We start from the raw sequence: 22,579 nt of genomic DNA, 5'->3' as shown, positions 1-22,579 counted from the left end.
CATCATTATAAGGAGTTCATTCAGAATGTGTTTTTATTTTGCTTAGGATATCATTTTTTCTTTTTTCTTTTTTTTTTTAGAAAAAATACAAAATTTAAAAAATGCATAGAACACTCTCAGATTTCTGGGACTAAATCCATGGTTTTCTGTTTGTGAAACACTGCTCCAGGTCAGCGTGATCCATACTGTTGATTTTTTGTTTGATTGCTTCTGTTGGGTTATGTAGCAAACAGTATTCATTAGCTTAATCTTTTAGGAGAGATTTCCTTTTTCTCCTGATAAATGAAACTAACGTACCTCTCAGATATATTTGTAACCTACCTATTAGATATGTTTGTGGTTGTTTTTATTTGCAGGCATACTTTGGGGATATTGTGGGTTTGGTTCCAGACCACCACAATAAAGCAAATATTGCAATAAAACAAGTCACACAACTTTTTTTTTGCTAACCAGTGCATATAAAAGTTATGTTTATACTGTATTCTGTTAAATGTTCAATAGTATTATGTTTAGAAAAACAATGTACAGACCTTAACTTAAAAATACAGTATTGCTAAACAAGAATGCTAGCCATCATCTGGGCCTTCAGCAAGTTGTAATCTTTTTGCAATAGTAGTGTCAAAAGTCACTGATCAGGTCACCATAACAAATGATATAAGAAAATATGAAATATTGCGAGAATTACCAAAATGTGACACAGAGACATAAGGGGAGAAAATGCTGCTGGGAAAATGGTGCTGATAGTGGTATAAGACTAAGCATTGCCACAGAACTTCAGTTTATTTAGAAAAAAAAAGAGTATCTGTGGAATGCAATAAAGTGAAGAGCAATAAAACGCAGTATGCTTGTCTGTTATTCCTTTCTTTAAAAGTTTATTCAGATTTTATTTACATACTGATGGAATATCTTGTGTAGGCCAAGCCAGGGATGACTTTCTAAATACCTAGTTATGGACAACTTTCTAAATATTTGATTTCTTCCAAGAGTAACTGTGTGTACCTGTGTGTGTGTAAGAAGTAGACTTAATACACTGACAAATGCATTATGCATTATCCACTTTACCTAACAAGATTAACCTGAAGTCATGGTTGTAAAGCTCCTGTTTTGGTATTAGATTTCTTATAAACGAAAATTCTATTAATGCTGTAAATTATGGAGTTAGTGAAATGGTGTTTGTGAAATGGTGTTTGTAAAAGTCCTTTAAATTTTTTTAAAGTTGTTTTTAGTGTTTTTCTGTCTATATTTATCGAAACAACTGGTCTATTCCATCATAACTCCAGTCAGCTGTTTAAATGGTGTTAGTTCCATGGCCAGATAGTCAGATAGATTATCTGTTTTGTTATTTGTTTTGTTATTTGTAGGGGATAAAAAGTTCAAGTTTTGTAATCCAACTAAGAGACTTTATTTTTCTTTACACAGAAGGCTCGATCATCTATAATGCAGGTAAATGATACTTTAAAATTTATTAATGTATTTCTGCAGTAGTATTCTCTGTGGAATGTATGCCAATAATGTATTTCATTCTAGGATGCTGTAACGCTTTGTTCCTACCCTTTTATCTTTGATGCCCAAGCCAAGACCAAAATGTTGCAAACTGATGCTGAACTGCAGATGCAGGTAACATATTTTAAAAATTATTTTTTCCTATTATGGGTTTCTTTCATCTTATACATTCAGTTGTAATTTTTTCCTAATAGGAGAAAGTTCATTTGGGTAAAGTTGTAGTATAACTTTTAGAACCTATAGAAAAATTTTCAGCAATTCTCTATTGAATAAAGCAAATACAAGTGAAGGGACATTTACATAAACTGAGGGTTGACTGGTGTCTTCATAGAGTGTCGTATAGTAAGTATTTGCCTCTGTGGGCCATACGGTCTCAAGTATAAAACTCTGTTGTAGCACAAAATTTGAATTTTACATAATTTTCACATGTGTGAAATATTCTTTTTTTAATTTTTGTTTAACCATTTAAAAATGTTAAAATTATTAGTAGCTCAAGAGCTGTATAGAAATAGGCAGCAGGCTGGATTCAGTCAATGGGCCATTGTTTCCTGATCCTTGATACATTATTAAATGGAGCTTGGCAGTTCTTTATTGAGCCAAAACTTAAATTATAGAGATTTGTTTAATTTAAACACATGTTTTTATTGTAAAATATAACTGGTTTTGATAAGTCTGCAAGGATGTTTGTGAACTAGCAATCCAAACCTATCAATTCCTACTGCTGGTGGATATGTAACTTCATTCATCTCTCTCCCCCTCTCCCCATCTTTCTGACTCTGTCTCTGGCTCTTATTTATATCTATCTATATATATCTGTTTTCACAGTGATATGTTCGTCATCTTGACAATTTAAAACTTTTCCTGAGAAAATGGACATTTTTCAAAGAACTAAAGCTGTTTAGCAAGTGGTTATTGGGTTTCTTTTCCTGCTACTATGAAAGTCACCATTTCTACCCACTCTCTATCGTCACTTTCTTCTGCTAAGATATTATTTCAGTCTTAATCTGCTTAGTCCAAATCATTTTCCTGGAATGAGTTATGGATCATATGGTTCATAAAGAGTTTCAGTTAATCTCTTTGGGTTCATATTAGAAAGATTTGTGTGTTTTGTAAACATGACTGAGAAAATCTATTGGAAGAGTTAGGAGGAAAATAAAGAACAAGGTGGAGATGCAGCATGTCTGCCCTGCCCTGTACCCACCCCTGGTCCAAAGGTGCGGCTGGCAGCCGCCTCCACTCACAGATGCGCCCTTGGGTGATAACTGTGTTCTCGGGTGTGCTGTTGCAGGTGGCGGTCAACGGGGCCAACCTGCAGAACGTCTTCATGCTGCTCACCTTGGAGCCTCTGCTGGCCAGAAGCCCCTTCCTGGTCCTTCACGTGCGCAGGAGCAACCTTGTTGGAGATGCCCTAAGAGAGCTGAGCATTCATTCTGATATTGATTTGAAAAAGCCTCTCAAAGTGAGCCCTTCAGTATATTTATCTAAGTAACCTTCCTGGGTTTCTTTAAACAGCATCAGATGAAGCAGCAGAGATCTTATTAAAATCATGGAGTGCAGCCAGCATTCATTATTTCTTTCATTCATTTTACAAGAATTTACTCACCTCCTTCTGTCCAGTCACCAAATAGACCATCTCAACATGACATCAGATAAAATGCCAGTGGATTATTTGAGGGACTGTAGGGCCTTCTTTGTCTGCTCTTTTCTGGGTACCTGTTCCCACTCTACCAAAACCACGCAAACAGTAGCACTGCTAAAGCTTCAATTAGGTAAAACTACCAAGCCAGCATCTAGGAAGTCTTTGGATGTCAAAAATTTAAGAGAAAGAAGGTAAAAAAGAAAACAGAAAAGTAGTGAAATTTTCTGGGCAGCTGGTCGTCTGTTCTGATAGGCCCTTTTTAGTACTCTGAAATTATTAAGAAATTGTCTTTCCTCATACACTATGCCTGTTTGTATTACTACTTAATGTATTCTTGGGGCTTAGCACAATGCTTGGAACACAGCAGCTGGTCAGTAAATATTTAGTGAATTATTGAAGTTTTAGATCGTTTACCTTTCCCTTCAGAAGACTTTCCTGTTTCCAATCCTGTTGTAAACTCCATTTCTGAAATGTAATAGACAAGAAACTGATGGTATCCATGAGACTGTCATCCTTTTCAGAATTTCAGTGGGTAGCATCAGTCCCATCAGTCTGCCTGGGAGTTCTCCCTAGAACTTCTGGGATAGATTTTTGACATTGCAAACAGAAGGTGCTTTCTTTGCCGCCTGTTTTCAATCACTAATTCAGATGAGACTCTTTTTGCTTGGTAGCATGTCTGAGCTAAGTCTTCTACTGGCATCCACATAATCGGAGTCCTTTACCCTCGTCCTGCTCTGGGCAACCTTGAGCACAGTAGTCAGGATAATTTTTCTCTCTCTCTTTTTTAAGCCGCACTGTGTGGCGTGCGGGATCTTAGTTCCCTGATCAGGGATCATACCTGTTCCTCCTGCAGTGGAAGTGCAGAGTCTTAACCACTGGACTGCCAGGGAATTTCCCAGGATAAGTTTCTTTAAGTGCTTTTTATTTTTAGCTCTGTGCCTGAGCGCTTCCAGTAAAGTGGGGATGATAATAGTAATTTCTCTGTGTAAGACTATTCTGAGGATTAGGTTAATAGAATTTAAGTGGCTGGCATGTAGAAAGCTCTTAATAAATCTCGTCCTTTGGTTTGCTGTAGTTGTTACTGCGGTTGGGTCCAGCGTGCTCCATATAGATCTGTAATGGGTCTCTTTATAGCCCCTCACAGATGTGTCTGCTTGAACTGCTCTCTCCCCTTTCATATTCATCAGTTAGTTTAAGACCCCTACTGAGAGAGATTTCTGTCTTTACTCAGGTTAGTCATTGCTTTTCTCTGTGTGCCAGAACATTTACCTCTGAGTGTATCTGATTCTTTGAAAATGTATTCTTGAATTGGTTTTTTTTTTAATGTTTGCCTCTCTGCCCCAAATTGATGGTAAACTTTCTGTGGACATCTGGTAAGCTTCTGACTTTGTCTCTATCCCTTGAAGTGCCCAGTAAAATTTTGTGTGATTGTAAGTGTCTTGTTAATAATCAACAGATACACTTTGCAGTTTCATTGCAGCAATGTATTCTTGTATTCTGTAACATCTTCCTTTCTTTGTCCTGACTTTGGAAAGAATTTGCAAAAAAATCCAAAAACCATAAAATGGCAATGATTTCCATGAAGTACTAATTCTGCTTTCATTATTTTAAGGTCATTTTTGATGGTGAAGAAGCAGTGGATGCAGGTGGCGTCACAAAAGAGTTCTTTCTTTTACTGTTAAAAGAATTGTTGAATCCCATCTATGGAATGTTTACCTACTACCAGGATTCAAATCTCTTGTGGTTTTCAGATACGGTAAGTTAGTAATGTCATCATTCAACAGATAGATTGAACTAAACTTCCTTTTTGTTGTCAGACCAGTCCCTAGCCTTCTGACATTTGCAAAGGGGAGCTGTAACAAAGATAATCATTTAATGTGTCTGAAGAGTGGATGCAGTCTTCATGTTTCACCTGTTGCCAAGACCTCATAGTTGAATTTTGTTGCCCATCAGTCCCATTTCCATTTCTAGTAGATAAGCTCCACGCTTTGTAAATCCTCGAAGGGTAAAAAGAGTATGATAAAGAAATTGGTTTTATGACATATAAAAAGTAATTGTCAAGTATATCTTATTTTAATAACAACGATAGTATGTGTATGGATACTCATACAGATATACACATACACTTTATTTTGAAAATGCAGTAGGAGAGCTAAGTTTTAAAAGGCATTCTCATTTCAAGCAGACTATAGTTTATTTCTTTTCCTACCAGACTTCTCTCCCTATATCTGCATTGTCTTGAAAAGTAGCCATTAGCCTCTTGTGGCTATTTAAATTTCAGTGTTATTTAGTTAAAATGAAATAATGCTTGCGCTTCCCTGGTGTCTCAGATGGTAAAGAATCCACCTGCAATGCAGGAGACCTGGGTTTGATTCCTGGGTTGGGAAGATCCCCAGGAGAAGGGAATGGCAACCCACTCCAGTATTCTTGCCTGGAGCATTTCACATTCCCTCAGTTGTACTAACGACCATTCAGGTGCTCAGTAGACACACATAGAGGTTGATATCTGGGACAGAGCAGAATAGAATGTTTCCATCACTGCAGGAAGTTCTGCTGGACAGCAGAGCTCTAAATGAAGATAAGCTGTTCTCTGTATCATAGGTGAGCTGTCAGTGCTTAACTTTGTCTACATTGCACCTTTGGGGGACAGTTGAACTTTTTTTTTTTTTAATACTTTCCACCTCCAATAAAAATACTATAAAACAGATCATTACTCTGTATTGGTGCTTGTGTTTATGTTAAACAATGGACATATATTAATTTTGTAATAGTACTCTAGTAATTTCTAGGGACTTTTTTTTTTAACCTCTTTTATATCATTCACAAACATACATAGTTGAACTTTTGTTAGGGATATTTCTCTGTTTCAGAAGGTAACAATATTATAGATCTTTATTCTTTCATTCTGAAAATATTTTAAGGTAAATCACAGGTGGTTTTGAGGGTGCCGAGCACTGCTTTTCTTTGTAACACATTTGCGCCTGTGTTGAAAGTGTTTCGTAGAGCACAACTGGTTTCACTTGATTGGCATAACCTGCGGACTTGCCATCTACAACTCCACTGTGGTGGACCTGCATTTCCCGCTGGCTCTCTATAAGAAGCTACTGAACGTGAAGCCTGGCCTGGAAGACTTGAAAGAGTTGTCACCCACAGAAGGAAGGTACGGAGCTGAAAGTTGGGAGCCTGGTGTGGAAAACTGAGATTAAACGTTGAAAACACCACTTGTATAAGTTAGAGGTTGTCATTTGATTGTGCTGTGTATGCTTTGTCTTAAGACGGAAGTCCATAGCTGCTGGCTTGAAACAACGCCTAGGTCACTCTAGGGACAGAAGGAGAAAAAGCAAAAGGGAAGTCATAGCTGCCCAGGAATCCAAGCAATCTCTGCTTTTCTCATCCTGAACAAAATATAAGGACGTTGGGATTTGTCATGGTCCATAAATAGCAAGGGAGAAAGTATTGAGAAGGGAGCCTGTATTTTTTTTTAAAAGTACAGATTTCCCCATCGTTTTGTATTTCTCTTTTCTGTGTCTCCTTACTTTCACACCATGACCACACGTGCTGTACTTCTGGTCACCAAATGCTCCCACATGTCTGAGTAATTCTGCACGATGCTAGCTGGGTTCCTACAACTTAGCTCAGTTCTGACGCCGTCTACCTGGAGACGTTGGATCCCACAGGTTAAGGGTTTCTAGTGCCCTCATCCCAGAGGATTTTACAAGGATTTGGGGAGCTCTGTGCTAAGGAACTGGGAGCAGAGACCAATATATGTATTTTTTCTGTGATCTCATGGAGCCTTTTTTAGAAAGTAGTTTAATTGGGATATAATTTGCATTCTGCACAATTCACCCAGTTAGAGTATATAATTCAGTGACTCTTAGTGCATCCACAGAGTTGTGCAGCCTTTGCTCCATCAATTTTAGGATGTTTTCATCACCTGGAAAAGAAACGTGGTACTCTTTAGTCGACATTCCCAACTTCTTCATCCCCCAAGCCCTGCTGCTGCTAAGTCGCTTCAGTCGTGTCCGACTCTGTGCGACCCCATAGACGGCAGCCCACCAGGCTCGCCTGTCCCTGGGATTCTCCAGGCAAGAACACTGGAGTGGGTTGCCATTGCCTTCTCCACTCCCAGTCCCTAGGCAACCATTAATCTACTTTCTGTCTCTGTAGACATGCCTCTTCTGGATATTTCACATAAATGGAATCATACAATATGTGGTTTTTGGTGTCTGACTTCTTTCACAGAGCATGTTTTTAAGGTTCATCTGAGTTGTAACTTGTATCAATGTTTCATTTCTTTTTATTGTCAAATTATATTTTGTTTTATGGATATCCACATTTTGTCTATCCATTCATCAGCTGATGGACATTTGGCTTGTTTCTACAATTTGACTGTTACCAATAGTGCTATTATGGATATTTTTACATACTTTTTGTGTAGACATAAGTTTTCGTTTCTCTTGGGTATGTACCTAGGAGTAGAATTGCTAGGTCAAATGGTGACTCTATGTTTAGCCTTTTGAGGAACTTCCATACTATTTTCCAGAACAGTAGAGACATGTATTTAGTCATTTTCTTTCTGTCTCTTAAAAACTCCTTTTATTATGAGTTTCTGTGTATTGATTTTAGGTAGCATAAGGTGAAATTTAATATAAAAGAAATTTATATTAATTTCTTATATTTATTTTATATTAAAAATTTTATATAAATTTTATATAAATTTTTATATATTATTTATATATAAATGTATATATAAATGTATATATTATAAATTTATATATATAATAAAATATATATTATTTTATATTAAAATTTATATTAAAAGAAATTTAATATAAAAAGACACCATATCCTTGGCTTTGTGTAAACAGCACAGTTCTTTTGACTTCAGCAGGAGGTAACATCCCTTTTTTTTTTAATAAGAAAAAGATACTGATTTTAAGATGGAGATAGAGAAAGGGTAGTCTCTAAGGTGCTCTCTGGAAATGAGATGGTCACACCACCAGTATAGGACACCAAGACAGAGAAATCACAAGGGATGTGGGGCTGGGGAGCGAGGCACAGAGAGCGGTAAGAAAATTTAGAAGGAATATTTAAAAAATGGCAGAGGAGACCAGGCAGGGTTACTTTTTGGTAACTGAGAGTGACAGAAATGTGTGCTGTTTTCTTTGCCAACCTGGCTGAGAATGATATATTTCAAGTCATGATCTTGGCTGGTTAAGTGAAAAAAGATTTAAATTCTGCACGAAAAATTTTGTTTCTGGGCAACTCGTTATGGAACTGCCAGACTCTGAGCCCACTGAAGTGTGAATGAAGTCTAGTTATAAGAATGTATTCTCGTGACAGCTGCGGTACGACCCTTGTTGGCATAAACAGATTTCAGTATTCTTTAATGTGGCAGGTAATAGAGTTCTTTGCACACAGAGCCCCTTGCATTAACAAGTAAGACTAGATTCCTAAGTGGACACAGTGATTTTGAAGCTTGTGTTTTATGATGGGAGGATTATCCTTCTAATGCATACAGATAAAGCCAATCTGTAGGACCGCTACAGATCATCTCCTCACTTAGCTACTTCCAAAGTATACTAGGGTTAACATAAGTGTATCAGATACAAAGCTGTCTGATTTTCTTCATAAATTTCAATAAGATTTGTCAGTAGGGACAGAGAAAAATTAATGAGCATCTTACAAGTCAGCTCTTGTAAGACATTTTTTTCATAATATGTTTAACATGACTTTCAGTCTAGATTTATGTTCATTCAAGAATCTTCCTTTGTAGCATTTCCTTGCAAATAATCTGGACTTGTGACTGGGATAGAAGCACTTTTGCCATGTGTGATTTACCTCTCTTCTTTTCTCTGTCACACTGTGGTTAGGAGTCTTCAAGAACTGTTAGATTACCCTGGGGAAGATATTGAGGAGACTTTCTGTCTCAACTTCACGGTAAGGATTTTCTTTACTTACGACTGTAGCTGTCTCTTTTATCATGCTTAACAAGTCATAATTAGCTTAATTTTTCTCCAAATCAAAGAATAAATTCAGAGATGTCTCCAAACCAAACTGTTTTGGTCATAGTATCTTTTTATCATCAATGTATAGTTGTTGCAGAATATTAGCTACAAGTGTACAGTACAGTGATTCACAATTTTTAAAGGTTAAACTCCATTTATAGTTATTATAAAATATTTGCTATATTGCCTGTGTTGTACAATATATCTTTATAGCTTATTTTATTTTATTTTTTTAAATTTTATTTTATTAGTTGGAGGCCAATTACTTCACAACATCTCAGTGGATTTTGTCATACATTGACACGAATCAGCCATAGAGTTACACGTATTCCCCATCCCAATCCCCCCTCCCACCTCCCTCTCCACCCGACTCCTCTGGGTCCTCCCAGTGCACCAGGCCCGAGCACTCGTCTCATGCATCCACCTGGGCTAGTGATCTGTTTCACCATAGATAATATACATGCTGTTCTTTTGAAACATCCCACCCTCACCTTCTCCCACAGAGTTCAAAAGTCTGTTCTGTACTTCTGTGTCTCTTTTTCTGTTTTGCATATAGGGTTATCATTACCATCTTTCTAAATTCCATATATATGTGTTAGTATGCTGTAATGTTTTTATAGCTTATTTTATACCCAATAGTTTGTGTCTTAATCCCCTACCCCTATATTGTCCCGCCCCTCTTCCCTTCCCCAGTGATAACCACTAGTTTATTCTCTAAATCTGTGAGTCTGCTTCTCTTTTGTTATATTCACTAGTTTGTTGTATCTTTTAGATTTTGCCTGTAAGTGACATCATACAATACTTGTCTTTCTTGGTCTGACTTATTTCACTTAGCATAATACCCTTCATCCACGTTGCTGCAAATGACACCGTTTCCTTCTATTTTATGACTGAGTAGTATTCCATTGTGTACATAAGCCATTCATCTTTATCCATTCAGGTGTTGACGGACACTTACTTTGTGTGCCTGCCTTGGCTGTTGTAAATAGTGTTGCTTTGAACATTGGGGTGTGCATGTATCTTTTTGAATTAATATTTTTGTTCCTTTTAGATATATACTCAGAAATGGAATTGGTGGATCATATGAGTGTCAAAGTGTCCTGAATATTACTGGAGTTCAGTAAATGTGTTGAATAAATGAATGAATGAATGATTAATCTACATACACTTAAGAAAATTACTGAAGCATTATTCCTCTTTACTCCTATGTTGTTGTTTGTTGCTATTGTTCAGTCGCTAAGTCGTGTCCAACTCTGTAGCGCTCCAGGCTCCTCTGTCCATGGGGTTTCCCAGGCAAGCATGCTGGAGTGGGTTGCCATTTCCTTCTCCAGGAGATCTTTCTGACCCAAGGATTGAACCCATGTCTCCTGCATTGGCAAGTGGATTCTTAACCACGAAGCCACCAGGGAAGCCCCTTTACTCCTACACATATAATTTATTTTCTACAGTTCATATTTTCTCTTTGATTGCATTTATTGGTAACTCCATATCTTAAAACTGTCCTATAAAGTGCCGATGTTCTCTGACTCTTTCTCCTGCCAAGAATCTGCTGTGGTAATGTAAGTAGTAATTAAGCTGCATTCGTTCCTGAGGCTTCTCAGTCATTTGGGGTCTAGAAAGATAAGTAGTCAACAAAATTGAAACGTGTCTTTATTCCCCCTTAAATGTAGATTTGTCGAGAAAGCTATGGTGTGATTGAACAGAAGCAGCTGATACCAGGAGGAGACAGAGTGACTGTGTGCAAGGAGAACAGGTTAGTCTTGACCGTTGACTGTGCACATGTAACTTCATTTCTCTACACTTTTAAGGCCAAGACTAAAGTTAACTTTTCATCCCTTCTTCAGAGGGAATAAGAGTGCTAGGGCAAGTTTACAGATTTAATAGTGGAGGCAGCAGTGGACCTGGGTTGAGAAGGTAGCTGTTTGTTCTGCATTCCTGTCTTACTGACTTTGACCCTGGCCAAACCACATAAACTACCTGATCTCCGTTTCCTATCCTGTCAATAGGGGGTTAAAATAACCGTTCTGCCTCCCTGATGGGAGGCTAAGTGAGGTGATTATAGGAGAATATTTTGACATTTTGGAATGAATGAGCTCCCATCATTTATAGAAGGTTTCCAGTATCCATCAGAGTGACTGGCACAAAAACGCTCCAAAAAAATAGTGTGTTGAGTAACTGAATGTTATAAAAACGCTTACTTTTATTGGTGGTGGTTTTCATTGATGAAGAGTTTGTAACATAGATTTTAAATTAAATTCTTTGTGCCTCATGAAAATTAATACAAGTACATCTGATTTTTTATGTTATCTCTTTGAAGGAGAAAAACATTCAGTTTTGTTTGCTTTTGAATTAAAGTGAGGTTGTTGGCCATCTGCATGTTAATTAATTCAGTTTGCAAACACTGAGTGCCTGCTCTGTGCCAGATCTGTTGCTGGAATTAGGAAATGAGTGACTTTTATCCTCGGTGCTAACTGGGAAGGGACAGCGTAATGGATAACTGCAGTAGGTTATGGTGCATGTGGTAGTAAGGGATAGAACAAGTGCCATGGAACCAGGGGGAGAAGCCACAACACTTTCACTGAACATCGAAGAGTGTGAATGGGCGAGTCTCAAATTTAACACATGATAGAGAATGGTGAGTACTTACTGGGTGGGGGCTAGTGTGTGGATTAAGGGTGGGTGCAGTAGTATTAGGGTGAAACTTGTCAAGACTTTAAGTGATTTTGACATGGGACATGGTTGATCTGTTTTAAAATGATAACTGGTGGCCACATGGAAATGGACCATGTGTTGGGAGACCCATAGGAGCCTACTGAGGTAACTCAGGTGTTAGGTGGTGAGGGCCAAAGTGAAGGCAGCAGGGATGCAGAGTCAGCTATGTGTTGGTTATGTAATGAACAGGAGCTAGTGCCTGATTATGTATGGATCCTACTAGAGATGCATGTGTTGATCACATGCTTGTATTGAGGCTTCCAATTTGGACAACAGGAAACAGAATCTGTAGAGCAGGGTGGAGAGGAAAAAGAGTTCCTTTTTTTTTTTTTTTTTTTAAAGAGTTCCATTTTATAAATGTTGATTTTGACATGTCTGTGTGATACCTAGGTGATTTTGTTTAGAGCTGAAGATTTATGTATGTCTTGAGAAGTCTTTTTTTTTAAAAATCAAGTCATAGTTTCTAAGTAGTATATTTCCTTTTTCTTTCTTGCATTTCAAATTTTAATACAATTTTTAAAGATTACTTTGCATTTGCAGTTATTACAAAATATTGGCTACATTCCCCATATTGTACAACACATCCTTGAGCCTACCTTACACCCAGTAGTTTGTACCTCCCACTCCCCAACTCCTGTGATGTTCCCACTCCCTACCCTCACTGGTAACTACTAATTTGTTCTTTGTATCTATGAGTCTGATGCTTTTTTTGTTATATTCACTGATCTGTTGTATTCACTGATCTGAAATCTTATTGTCAGTAGTTTGTGTAGTTACTTATGCCAGCCTTAACCACCAGTGAATTTGAGGTTTGCCTACACAAAGAAAAACGAGGTGAAATAAAAAAGCAAGGATGGGAGAAAATGTATGTTCTTAGAAGAGTTATATATATTGGAACAGAAGGGAGACTCTTGTGATGAGGATTTAGAGATCATTAACACATTGGGTAGAGACAAAACTTCTTGACTTGAAGAAGTAGTGGGTGTGCAGAAAGATGAGGTAGGTGTCTCTCATCTTCCTGCAGAAAGGTGATGGAATGGTGGCCTCCACTTGGGAGGGTTATGAGTGAGGGAAGCCTGGAAGCAAGGGTTCACTGATGCTGTGGAAAAAGGTTACAGATGTAGAGAAGTTGGATGCTGTTTTGGGTATGTTGGGAAATGAAAGCTTTGGGTTTTAATTGGCTTCTTACTATACATAGTTGCAAAGATGCAGAAAGAAATCCTATATAAGTGATGTATATTGGCTTCCTCCCATAAATCTTCCCTTTTGAAAGTAGGAGTGACAGAAAAACTGACAGGCCTCCTCTTCCATCCCTTTACATTTTAAAAAATAGCTAGAAGCCAAGGTGATCTAATGTAGCATTAGGTAATCCTTTTTGTCATGTGGACCTTCCAGACTACCCAGGAAGTGTCATCTTTGGGGAAAGTGTGAGCTATAATACCAGAGTTAGCTGAAATAATGCAGAAGTTGCCAAGGACCCAACAAAAACTGCTTCAGGTGATCTTGACCCCGAGAACCTAGTATAGAGGCTAGTCTTGTCTCAAGTAGGTATGTCACCAAGTTCGAGCTCGCTCTGTTCACTGCATGCAAGGCAGTGAATCTTACAGACAAGGTGCTGAGGCAAGGAATATGACTTTATTTGGAAAGCTGGCTGACGGAGAAGATTGCAGACTGATGTCTCAAAATAACCATCTTGTCAGGGCCTGGATGTCAGGTTCTTTTATAGAACCAAAGGGAGGAGCAATGAGGAACTAAAGTCAAAAGGCAGAATAGAGAGGGAGAAGCAGTGAGGAAGTTAAGTAAAAAAGGGTCTTTGGTTTTACAGAACGTCTCCAGGAAGAGCCATGCTTTGGAAGGGGTATGTTCAGTTCAATCGCTCTTTGCTCATCCTGTTCGACTCTTTGTGACCCCATGGACTGTGTGGCACACCAGGCTTCCCTGTCCTTCACCATCTCCTGGAGCTTGCTCAAACTCATGTGCATTGAGTTGGTGATGCCATCCAACCATCTCATCCTCTGTTGTCCCCTTCTCCTCCTGCCTTCAATCTCTCCTAGCATCAGGGTCTTTTCTAATGAGTCAGCCCTTGGCATCAGGTGGCCAAAGTATTGGAGCTACAGCTTCATAATCACTCCTTCCAGTGAATATTCAGGACTGATTTTCTTTAGGATTGACTGGTTTGATCTTGCTGTCCAAGGGACTCTCAAGAGTCTTCTCCAGAACCACAGTTCAAAAGAATCAATGGAATGTGTTAGTCTCTTTTTTGTAGCCATTCACAGATGGGCAGGGTCAGATTATCTCTTTATGAGCTGAAAAAAGGCACTCAAGTTTAACAGTCAAACAGAGTAGCAGGGTTCTTTGAGACAGGCCATTAAGTATGATTATAATAACTGCAAGGAAAAGCAACTCAAAGAAACAGTTCCAACATGGAGTCAGAATTATTTCTTCTCTGCAGCAGGTGTTTAATTGGAAACTCTTACTTGATAAGAATGTTTCAAAGCTAAAAGCACTGTCCCTTCTTTATCTGTATAACATTGGTACTTTTATTAGCTGTTAATTATTTGTTTAATAAAAACAGTATTATTCCATAGAATGTGATAATATTTTTAAAATTGGGAAATTTATGGCAGATCATAAAGTTGCTAAAGGGCAGAATATAAGGCAGAATAACAGTGACAGTCTTTATTTTCTTGGCCTCCAAAAATCACTGCAGATAGTTACTGCAGCCATGAAATTAAAAGATGCTTGCTCCTTGGAAGAAAAGCTATGACCAATCTAGACAGCATATTAAAAAGCAGAGACATTACTTTGCTGACAAAGCTATGGATTTTTCCAATAGTCATGTATAGATATGAGAGTTGGATCATAAAAAAAGTTGAATGCCAAAGAATTGATGCTTTTGAACTGTGGTGTTGGAGAAGACTCTTGAGAGTTCCTTGGACTGCAAGGGGATCAAACCTGTCAATTCTAAAGGAAATCAGTCCTGAATATTCATTGGAAGGACTGATGCTGAAGCTGAAGCTCCAAACTTTGGCCACCTGATGTGAAGAACTGACTCATTGGAAAAGATGTTGATGCTGGAAAAGATTGAAGGCAGGAGGAGAAGCAGATGATAGAGGACAAGATGGTTGGATGGCATCACCGACTCAATGGAGATGAGTTTGAGCAAGCTCTGGGAGTTGCTGAAGGACAGGGAAGCCTGGTGTGCTGCATTCCATGGGTTCACAAAGGGTCAGACATGACTGAGCGACTGAACTGAACTGATAAAGTGGCTTTTGGGTTCAGATGATCTTGTTACTGAGTCTAAGTACTCTGCTCACTGAACAACAAACCAGTGAATCAGAGAGATGAGGTGTTGAGACAAAGAACACAACTTTATTTGGGAAGCTGGCTGACAGAGAAGATGGCAGACTGCGTCTCAAAATAACTGTCTTGTTGGGGTCTGGACCTCAGGTTCTTTTATAGAACCAGAGAGAAGCAATGAGGAACTAAAGTCAAAAGGCAGAATATAGAGTGGGAGAGGCAATGAGGAAGTAAAGTAAAAAGTGTCTTCAGTCTTGCAAAACATTTCTGGGAAGGGCCAGCCTTTGGAAGGGGTGTGTTGAATCTCTTCTTTCTCTCTCTTTCACTCCCTGTTTTTTTTTTTTTTTTTTTTGGCAGTCATTCTCAAGTGGGCAGGGTCAGATTATCTTTCTATGAACTGAATAAAGACAGTTTAACAGAGTGGCAGGGGCCTTTGAGGCAGGCCACTATATATGGTTATAACAGCAACAGCAACAAAAAACAAGTCAAAGAAACAGTCCCAGCATGGAGTCAGACTTGGTTCTTCTCTGTAACAATTCTTCTTCCTTCCTGGTTTTGGTGATCACTTTTTAACATATATGTGTATGTATATAGATACATCTATAGCCTTTAGACTTTTCAAAGGATGTCTGAGCTTTTGCATCAGGTTTCAGACAGTATAGTGTGTGCATCATTTGTTATGAGCTAACAGTAGGCTAGGCAAGCAACCTGAGGTAGGGCACATTGAGAATTTCTTCACTTTCTAGTGAGTCTTCCGAATGCACTGTGTGTTGGATACACCCGGTGGGGAAAGAGTGTTCTTGTGCGGGCATAGGCAATTTGTGATATCATCTGCAGAGGAGGCAGGTATTGGGACTTAACCCTCTTTTTTCGTATCTTTATAAAATTGTTTCTCCTAGAGACTTTTTGTCTCTGCCTGTTTTGTTCTCTTTCTCTTTGTGGGTCTGAGTTTTTTCCTTTCTGTCTCTTTGCTTTCTCTCACTCTCACTCTGTCTCCTTATTCAGTAGGTATTTCTTTGAATCAGCAATTGAACTGACCTAATAGTTGAGAACAATCTATGCAGGAATACTGAACTATAACCCAGTTTGTTTAGGGTATTAAAAAGCTGTTCTCAATTGCAACCATAAATGAAATAGGAAGACAAAATTAGTTAATTGAATCAAAAGGGGTTCAGAGAAATCCACATGGGCAGAGGGACCTGGGGCGGGCGGGGAGATGGATATGAGTAGAGCTCTTGAGAGGACTGCTAAGATCTGGATACTAGAAAACAGACGAGAACGTAATAAGAAGGGAAAGATGCTCGGTAAAGTTTGCAAGCAAAGAAGTCTCATGATAGAAGTGGGTCTGTGGCACACTTTCTTTCTTCATCTTTTTTTCCTTTTCCACCATTTTTATCTTTTGCTGACAGTTGGGCAAAAGGCCCTGCAGGCCTGCAAGCCCAATCTCGAGACTGAAGAAAAAATCCGGAGTCAGCAACAGAGACGTCAGTGGTTTAATGGATGCGGGTTCTTACATGTGTGAAGCAAGATCCTGGAGTGATACACCACCTTGTGTGGCAGATAGCAGGCGGGACGTGGCGACCGTCTCTGCTACTGGGGAAAGTGGGGAGGTGGGTACCAGTTATCAGGGGAATTGATGTGAGGTTGGCTCTTGGTTATCAGGGAAACCAGCGAGGGTGGGGGGCATGCCCCTCAACACCCCTTTGATAAGCGATCTCAGTGGAGATGTTCTGACCTAGTCATGAGCTGGGGCCTGGGACAAGTATGTGGAAGGGCCGTTGTATGAGTAGGGTGTGGGTGAAGCAGGCACAGGTTGAGCAGGGCTTGTACAGAGCCCAACAGCAGAGCCGTCTTGAGTGTCCTGACCGTACACTGACATACACTCACTCCTGGACGTTGCTCATCCTATGAGTGGTCCTCAGAATCAGTGCAGAGAGCACTGACTTGAAGTCAGTGGGTTCCTTTTCTCTTTCTTTGCAGTTGTTTGCCCCTAATTGACTTGAGGGCTGCTTCTACAAAACATTTTCCATAAGGATGTTCTGATGACATACAGGTTCCTTAAAAGAAAGAGAGTGCATAACTTCAAGGGAGTAATAAGGGGACCTACATTATTCTTTTACTTATATTACAAAACTCCATTATTCTGTTACCATGACTTTCTTAAAGAAATTAGCTTCTCTCTTTCTAAAAAAGTTTTTATTTTTTATTTTTTTTTCCATTTATTTTTATTAGTTGGAGGATAATTACTTTACAATATTGTAGTGGTTTTTGTCATACATTGATATGAATCAGCCATGGATTTACATGTATTCCCGGTCCCGATACCCCCTCCCACCTCCATGTCCACCCAATTCCTCTGGGTCTTCCAGTGCACTAGGCCTGAGCACTTGTCTCACGCATCCAACCTGGGCTGGTGATCTGTTTCACCCTAGATAATATACATGTTTCAATGCTGTTCTCTCGAAACATCCCACCCTCGCCTTCTCCCACAGAGTCCAAAAGTCTGTTCTGTACATCTGTGTCTCTTTTTCTGTTTTGCATATAGGATTATCGTTACCATCTTTCTAAATTCCATATATATGTGTTAGTATATTGTATTGGTCTTTATCTTTCTGGTTTACTTCACTCTGTATAATGGGCTCCAGTTTCATCCATCTCATTAGAACTGATTCAAATGAATTCTTTTTAATGGCTGAATAATATTCCATGGTGTATATGTACCACAGCTTCCTTATCCTTTCACCTGCTGATGGGCATCTAGATTGCTTCCATGTCCTGGCTATTACAAACAGTGCTGCGATGAACATTGGGGTACACGTGTCTCTTTCAGATCTGGTTTCCTCGGTGTGTGTGCCCAGAAGTAGGATTGCTGGGTCATATGATAAAAAAGTTTTTAAATCTTTGTGTTGTAAAATGTGCTGTTGTTTTAAATATTGCCAGGCAGAGGGGGATTCCTATTTTTATTGCCAAGACACTGTGTTTGAAATTAGAGTAGGGAATAGCTACTGTGTTAGATGGAAATTTGGGTTGTCACTTTTCTGGGTTGCTAGCACTCGCTGAGCACACAGTGAGGTCATCCACACCGCTTTAGGCACTATTGTCCATGACTGTCCTTGGTGACAGGAGGCCAACCCCCTCGCTGTCACAGTTACCTGTTGGACAGACTTCTGAGACTCTAGTGTGGTTATTGCCACATTATTAATATTGCTGTCATAGTCAGGGACAGACAGAAAAAGACGTGAATTAGTGCTTGTTTGTTTGCTCTTCCCCTTTATCTTTAATGTTATGAGGGGCTTCCCTCATAGCTCAGTTGGTAAAGAATCTGCCTGCAATGCAGGAGACCCTGGTTCGATTCCTGGATAGGGAAGATCCCCTGGAGAAGGGAAAGGCTACCCACTCCAGTAGTCTGACCTGGAGAATTCCATGGACTATACAGTCCATGGGGTTGCAAACAGTCGGACATAACTGAGCAACTTTCTCTTTCACATAATGTTGTGAAAAGTAGAAGCGTTATCATCAAAGCATGCTGTGATCCTGGAAAGAAAGGTTATATATGATGGTGAAAGATTAATCGTTTCCTTTTGACTGTCACATGCCATAATCTTGTCACTGGGTATTTTTATAAATTAGGCTAAGAAAATGAAGTGAGAGAACCAAAGGAATAATACCTGCTGTATTTTTAACTTGAGCAGTTGTATGTAGAGATGCTGCTGGTATTGAAGCTGTTTTTATTGAGCTAACAGTAAGATATTTGCTGTTACCACTACCCTGGAGGAAAATGACAGAAGGATACCAATTCTGTATCCATAATTTATTATATTCCATTTGGTCTTAAAATTGCTTTCTTTGCTTGGACAAGAGCTGCAGACAGACAAATGAATTATAAGCATCCAGGTAAAAGAACACCCTTGGGTGATTGCTGGTGACCACTGGCATCTTACCTAAATCTTGCCACAAATGGTAGTCACATCTGGATAATACTGTACTACATGACTTAAGTATTTCTCACACTCTGTAACATGGTGTTATTACCATCAATTTTAAAAACACCCACATGTCATTCTAGATTCCCAGAGGATTATATGACATGTGTGTATACTCAGTCATGTCCAACTCTTTGCAACCCCGGGGACTGTAGCCTGCTAGGCTTCTCTGTCAATGGAATTTTCCAGGCAAGAATACTGGAGTGGTTTGCCATTTCCTACTCCAGGGGATCCTCCCAACCCAGGGATCGAACCCAAGTATAGTGTATCTCCTGCATTGGTATGCACATTCTTTACTTTACTTTACTTGACTTGACTTTACTACCTGGAAAGCCCTAAAGAGATGACGAGGAGAGGAAATAGTAAAAAAGAGATGCCCGTTTTTCCTGGTGGTGCTAATGTTAAAGAACGAGTCTGCCAGTGCAGGAGACATAAGAGATGCAAGTTCCATCCTTGGATCGGGAAGATCCCCTGGAGAAAGGCTTGGCAATGCACTCCATTATTCTTGCCTGGAGAATCCCATGGATGGAGTACCCAGGCGGGCTACAGTTCATAGGATTGCAGAGAGTCAGGCATGACTATGGTGACTTAGCACGCAGCACAGCTTAAGGTAAGTGCTCCAGTCAGTCAGTCAGTTCAGTCGCTCAGTCGTGTCCAACTCTTTGCGACCCCATGAACCTCAGCACTCCAGGCCTCCCTGTCCACCAGCTCCCGGATTCCACCCAAACCCATGTCCATTGAGTCGGTTGATGCCATCCAGCCATCTCAGCCTCTGTCGTCCCCTTCTCTCTGCCCTCAATCTTTCCCAGCATCAGGGGCTTTTCCAATGAGTCAGCTCTTCACATCAGTTGGCCAAAGTATTGGAGTTTCAGCTTCAACATCCGTCCTTCCAATGAACGCCCAGGACTGATCTTCTTTAGGATGGACTGGTTGAATCTTCTTTCGGTCCAAGGGACTCTCAAGAGTCTTCTCCAACACCACAGTTCAAAAGGCACCTAGATTCTATAAAGAGAATGTGAGAGTAAAACCCACACATGACAAACACTTCTAGCTCCTTAAGATCAACTGAAGTTAGGAATGCTGAGACTTCACTTGATCTCTTGAGATAGTCTGCGGGAGGTGTAATCTTTAAGATCTGCATGGTACTTGTGCTGGGCTGTTACAGGAATAGCAGATAATTAAAATGCTAGTAACATTTCCCGAGTGCTTCCCATAGTTGAAGAAACTGAGGCACGGAGAGGTATAAGTTACTTGCTCAGGTTTACATGGTTAGAAGTCCAGAGTTCAAAAACCAGAGCCGAGGATCAAAGCCATTTTGTTTGAGTGAGAGCTTATGCTCTCAGCACATTGCCACTAAGAGGCCAAGACCAGAGTGTCAGGGTCCCTGTGTCTCTTCATCCCTTGAAGATAAATAACTTGAAGAATTTGCTGTTTTCAGTTCAGACAGACTATGCAATTTTTTAAAGACAAAGTTGGCATAGTTGAAAACATAACTATATGTGTATAAAACTGTATGTCTGAATTTTTTAATTTAGGTTGAGATAATGCTTATATCTATAAATTTATTATAAAGCCCTTGTGGACAGTCTTAATAATGCCTGCACAGCCTGCTATGTGAATGTTTTCCCTACTTTCCTTTTTGAGTGTCTGGCTTGTTTCTATGTTCTTTTTCTCCTTCCCTTTATTTCTTTCTCTTCCCCTTCCTTCCTTTTTAATAAAACTGTATAAGACATCTTAAGTATAAAACTTTGTTTTTAAAATTGCTCTTTAATGATAAGGTTCCAAGGGTGAAATGGAATTAGTGTATATCATTTTGAATCTGTGGCTATTTTTGCTAAATTGATTTTGCTTATGAATTACACCAACTTATACATTGTCATCAATGTATGAGAATACTACTCTATTTCATGTAATCCTTAAAGATACTGAGTGTTCTTTTTTTTAAAAATGGAGTCTAATAAGAATCTTGAGCTCACTTGTAAAAGTTTGTATTTCTCCCATACATAAGCTTCTTTACATATTCTACATAGCATTGGTCCATTTTTCTGATGTTTACCTTTAAAATATTTTTCTTAAAAAAAGTGAATTAGGTAGAAGTGATCATTGCACAATATTTTAATGAATTAAAAGCCACTGAATTATTCACTTTAAATGGCTAATTATGTTTTGTGACTTTCAATAAAAAAATGTTTGTGTCCATATGTATGCACGTGCAAACGTGTCTGTGTATGCTTGATGGTAAACTTTGAGTCCAGGAGAGCTGCTATCCTGTGCGTGGGCTGTGAGCGTCAGCCTGCTGCAGTCTTCTGCATAATGCTCATAGAGACTGAGTTGAATGCGTAATGCATGCTGCCTTTCTTTTTGTCAGTTATGTTGTGTGTTGCTTACTAATTTGGGTCTATAATGGATTAAAAGTGGTTTATGAGTGAGAGTGTTTGACTTGCCTTAAAGGGAGGGTATTCTGCTACCTATTAACATGCAAGTTTTATGGCTGCCCGAGGAACTATCAAATAAGCAATTCAGGAAACAGAGGGGAAAGATCAACCCAGTTAGGAAATGGTGGAAATTGCTTGACATTATGAAGGGCATCACATATGTGCCTGTATCCTGAGAAAAGTGGCCAACAGTGGTATGAATGGTAGCTAGAAAACCCCATAGCTAAACTTGTATATATGTGAAAGAAAGATCCAGACCTTGCTGGAAGCCTGGACCACTTAGTACTGTCCTTTCAGGATGTGTCTTGCTGCCCTGAACAGGATTGCAGTGTTTCCGTTTTTTAAAGTAGTCTGCTGACGTCCTTTATATATTTCTATATTAAGACAAAATGATTTTCTTATGATCTATATGAACTTTTTTTTGTATTTGTATTTTATTGCACATTTTATTCCCTTTGCTGCTTGCTTTTAAAAATGTGAAGTCTTTTAAAATTTTTATAACCTCTTTAATTTTTGTGTTGTCACGTCTGTTGATTATTTCTTTTGGTCTTAAATCACTCTAGACTTAACCTCTCCCTGTCCAGTAATTGATTAATGAATAATAATATATTTTCTTTCATTAAAAATTTTCTTTTGAGTCCCTAGTTTAAGATAAAAATCTTTATTGTTTCCATCTTAGTAAACAATTAGGTGAAGATCAGGGTAGTTATATGGTTCTAGATCCAGTTTGGGTTTTGATTTGAAGTGTAGTAAATAAAATGTTAATATGGGAAGAATTGACACTTTTGTGATATTCAGTCTTAACTTCCAAAGACCTGTTTTGCATTTCTTTGTGATATTCTACTTTTTTTCCATAGGTTGCATACATTTTTAATTGGTTTTTATAAATATTTTTATTTCATATATCGTGAGAGCCTTTTGCATGTATTTTTTACCACTATTAAAGTTCCTAGAAATAATTAGTGGTTTTTATATATTTATCTGGTAACTGATCAGTTC

The 22,579-nt window shown here is 38.8% G+C and overlaps 1 protein-coding gene across 1 annotated transcript in view; it reads left to right on the top strand.

Moving 5' to 3' along the window:
• HERC3 (HECT and RLD domain containing E3 ubiquitin protein ligase 3) overlaps positions 1-22,579 on the top strand; it is a 137,273-nt gene that overhangs the window by 87,387 nt on the left and 27,307 nt on the right. Inside the window, exons 16-22 of the mRNA XM_065907240.1 lie at positions 1,420-1,443; positions 1,528-1,617; positions 2,792-2,962; positions 4,755-4,898; positions 6,136-6,302; positions 9,016-9,082; positions 10,821-10,903. Of these exons, the coding sequence (XP_065763312.1) occupies positions 1,420-1,443; positions 1,528-1,617; positions 2,792-2,962; positions 4,755-4,898; positions 6,136-6,302; positions 9,016-9,082; positions 10,821-10,903 (746 nt within the window). The remainder of the gene's footprint in view (positions 1-1,419; positions 1,444-1,527; positions 1,618-2,791; positions 2,963-4,754; positions 4,899-6,135; positions 6,303-9,015; positions 9,083-10,820; positions 10,904-22,579) is intronic.

The sequence above is a fragment of the Muntiacus reevesi genome, chromosome 16 (assembly GCF_963930625.1).
Source record: "Muntiacus reevesi chromosome 16, mMunRee1.1, whole genome shotgun sequence".
Classification (NCBI taxonomy): Eukaryota; Metazoa; Chordata; class Mammalia; order Artiodactyla; family Cervidae; genus Muntiacus; species Muntiacus reevesi.
Note: the sequence above shows the minus strand (reverse complement) of the source record. Positions and strands in the feature narration are given on the sequence as shown.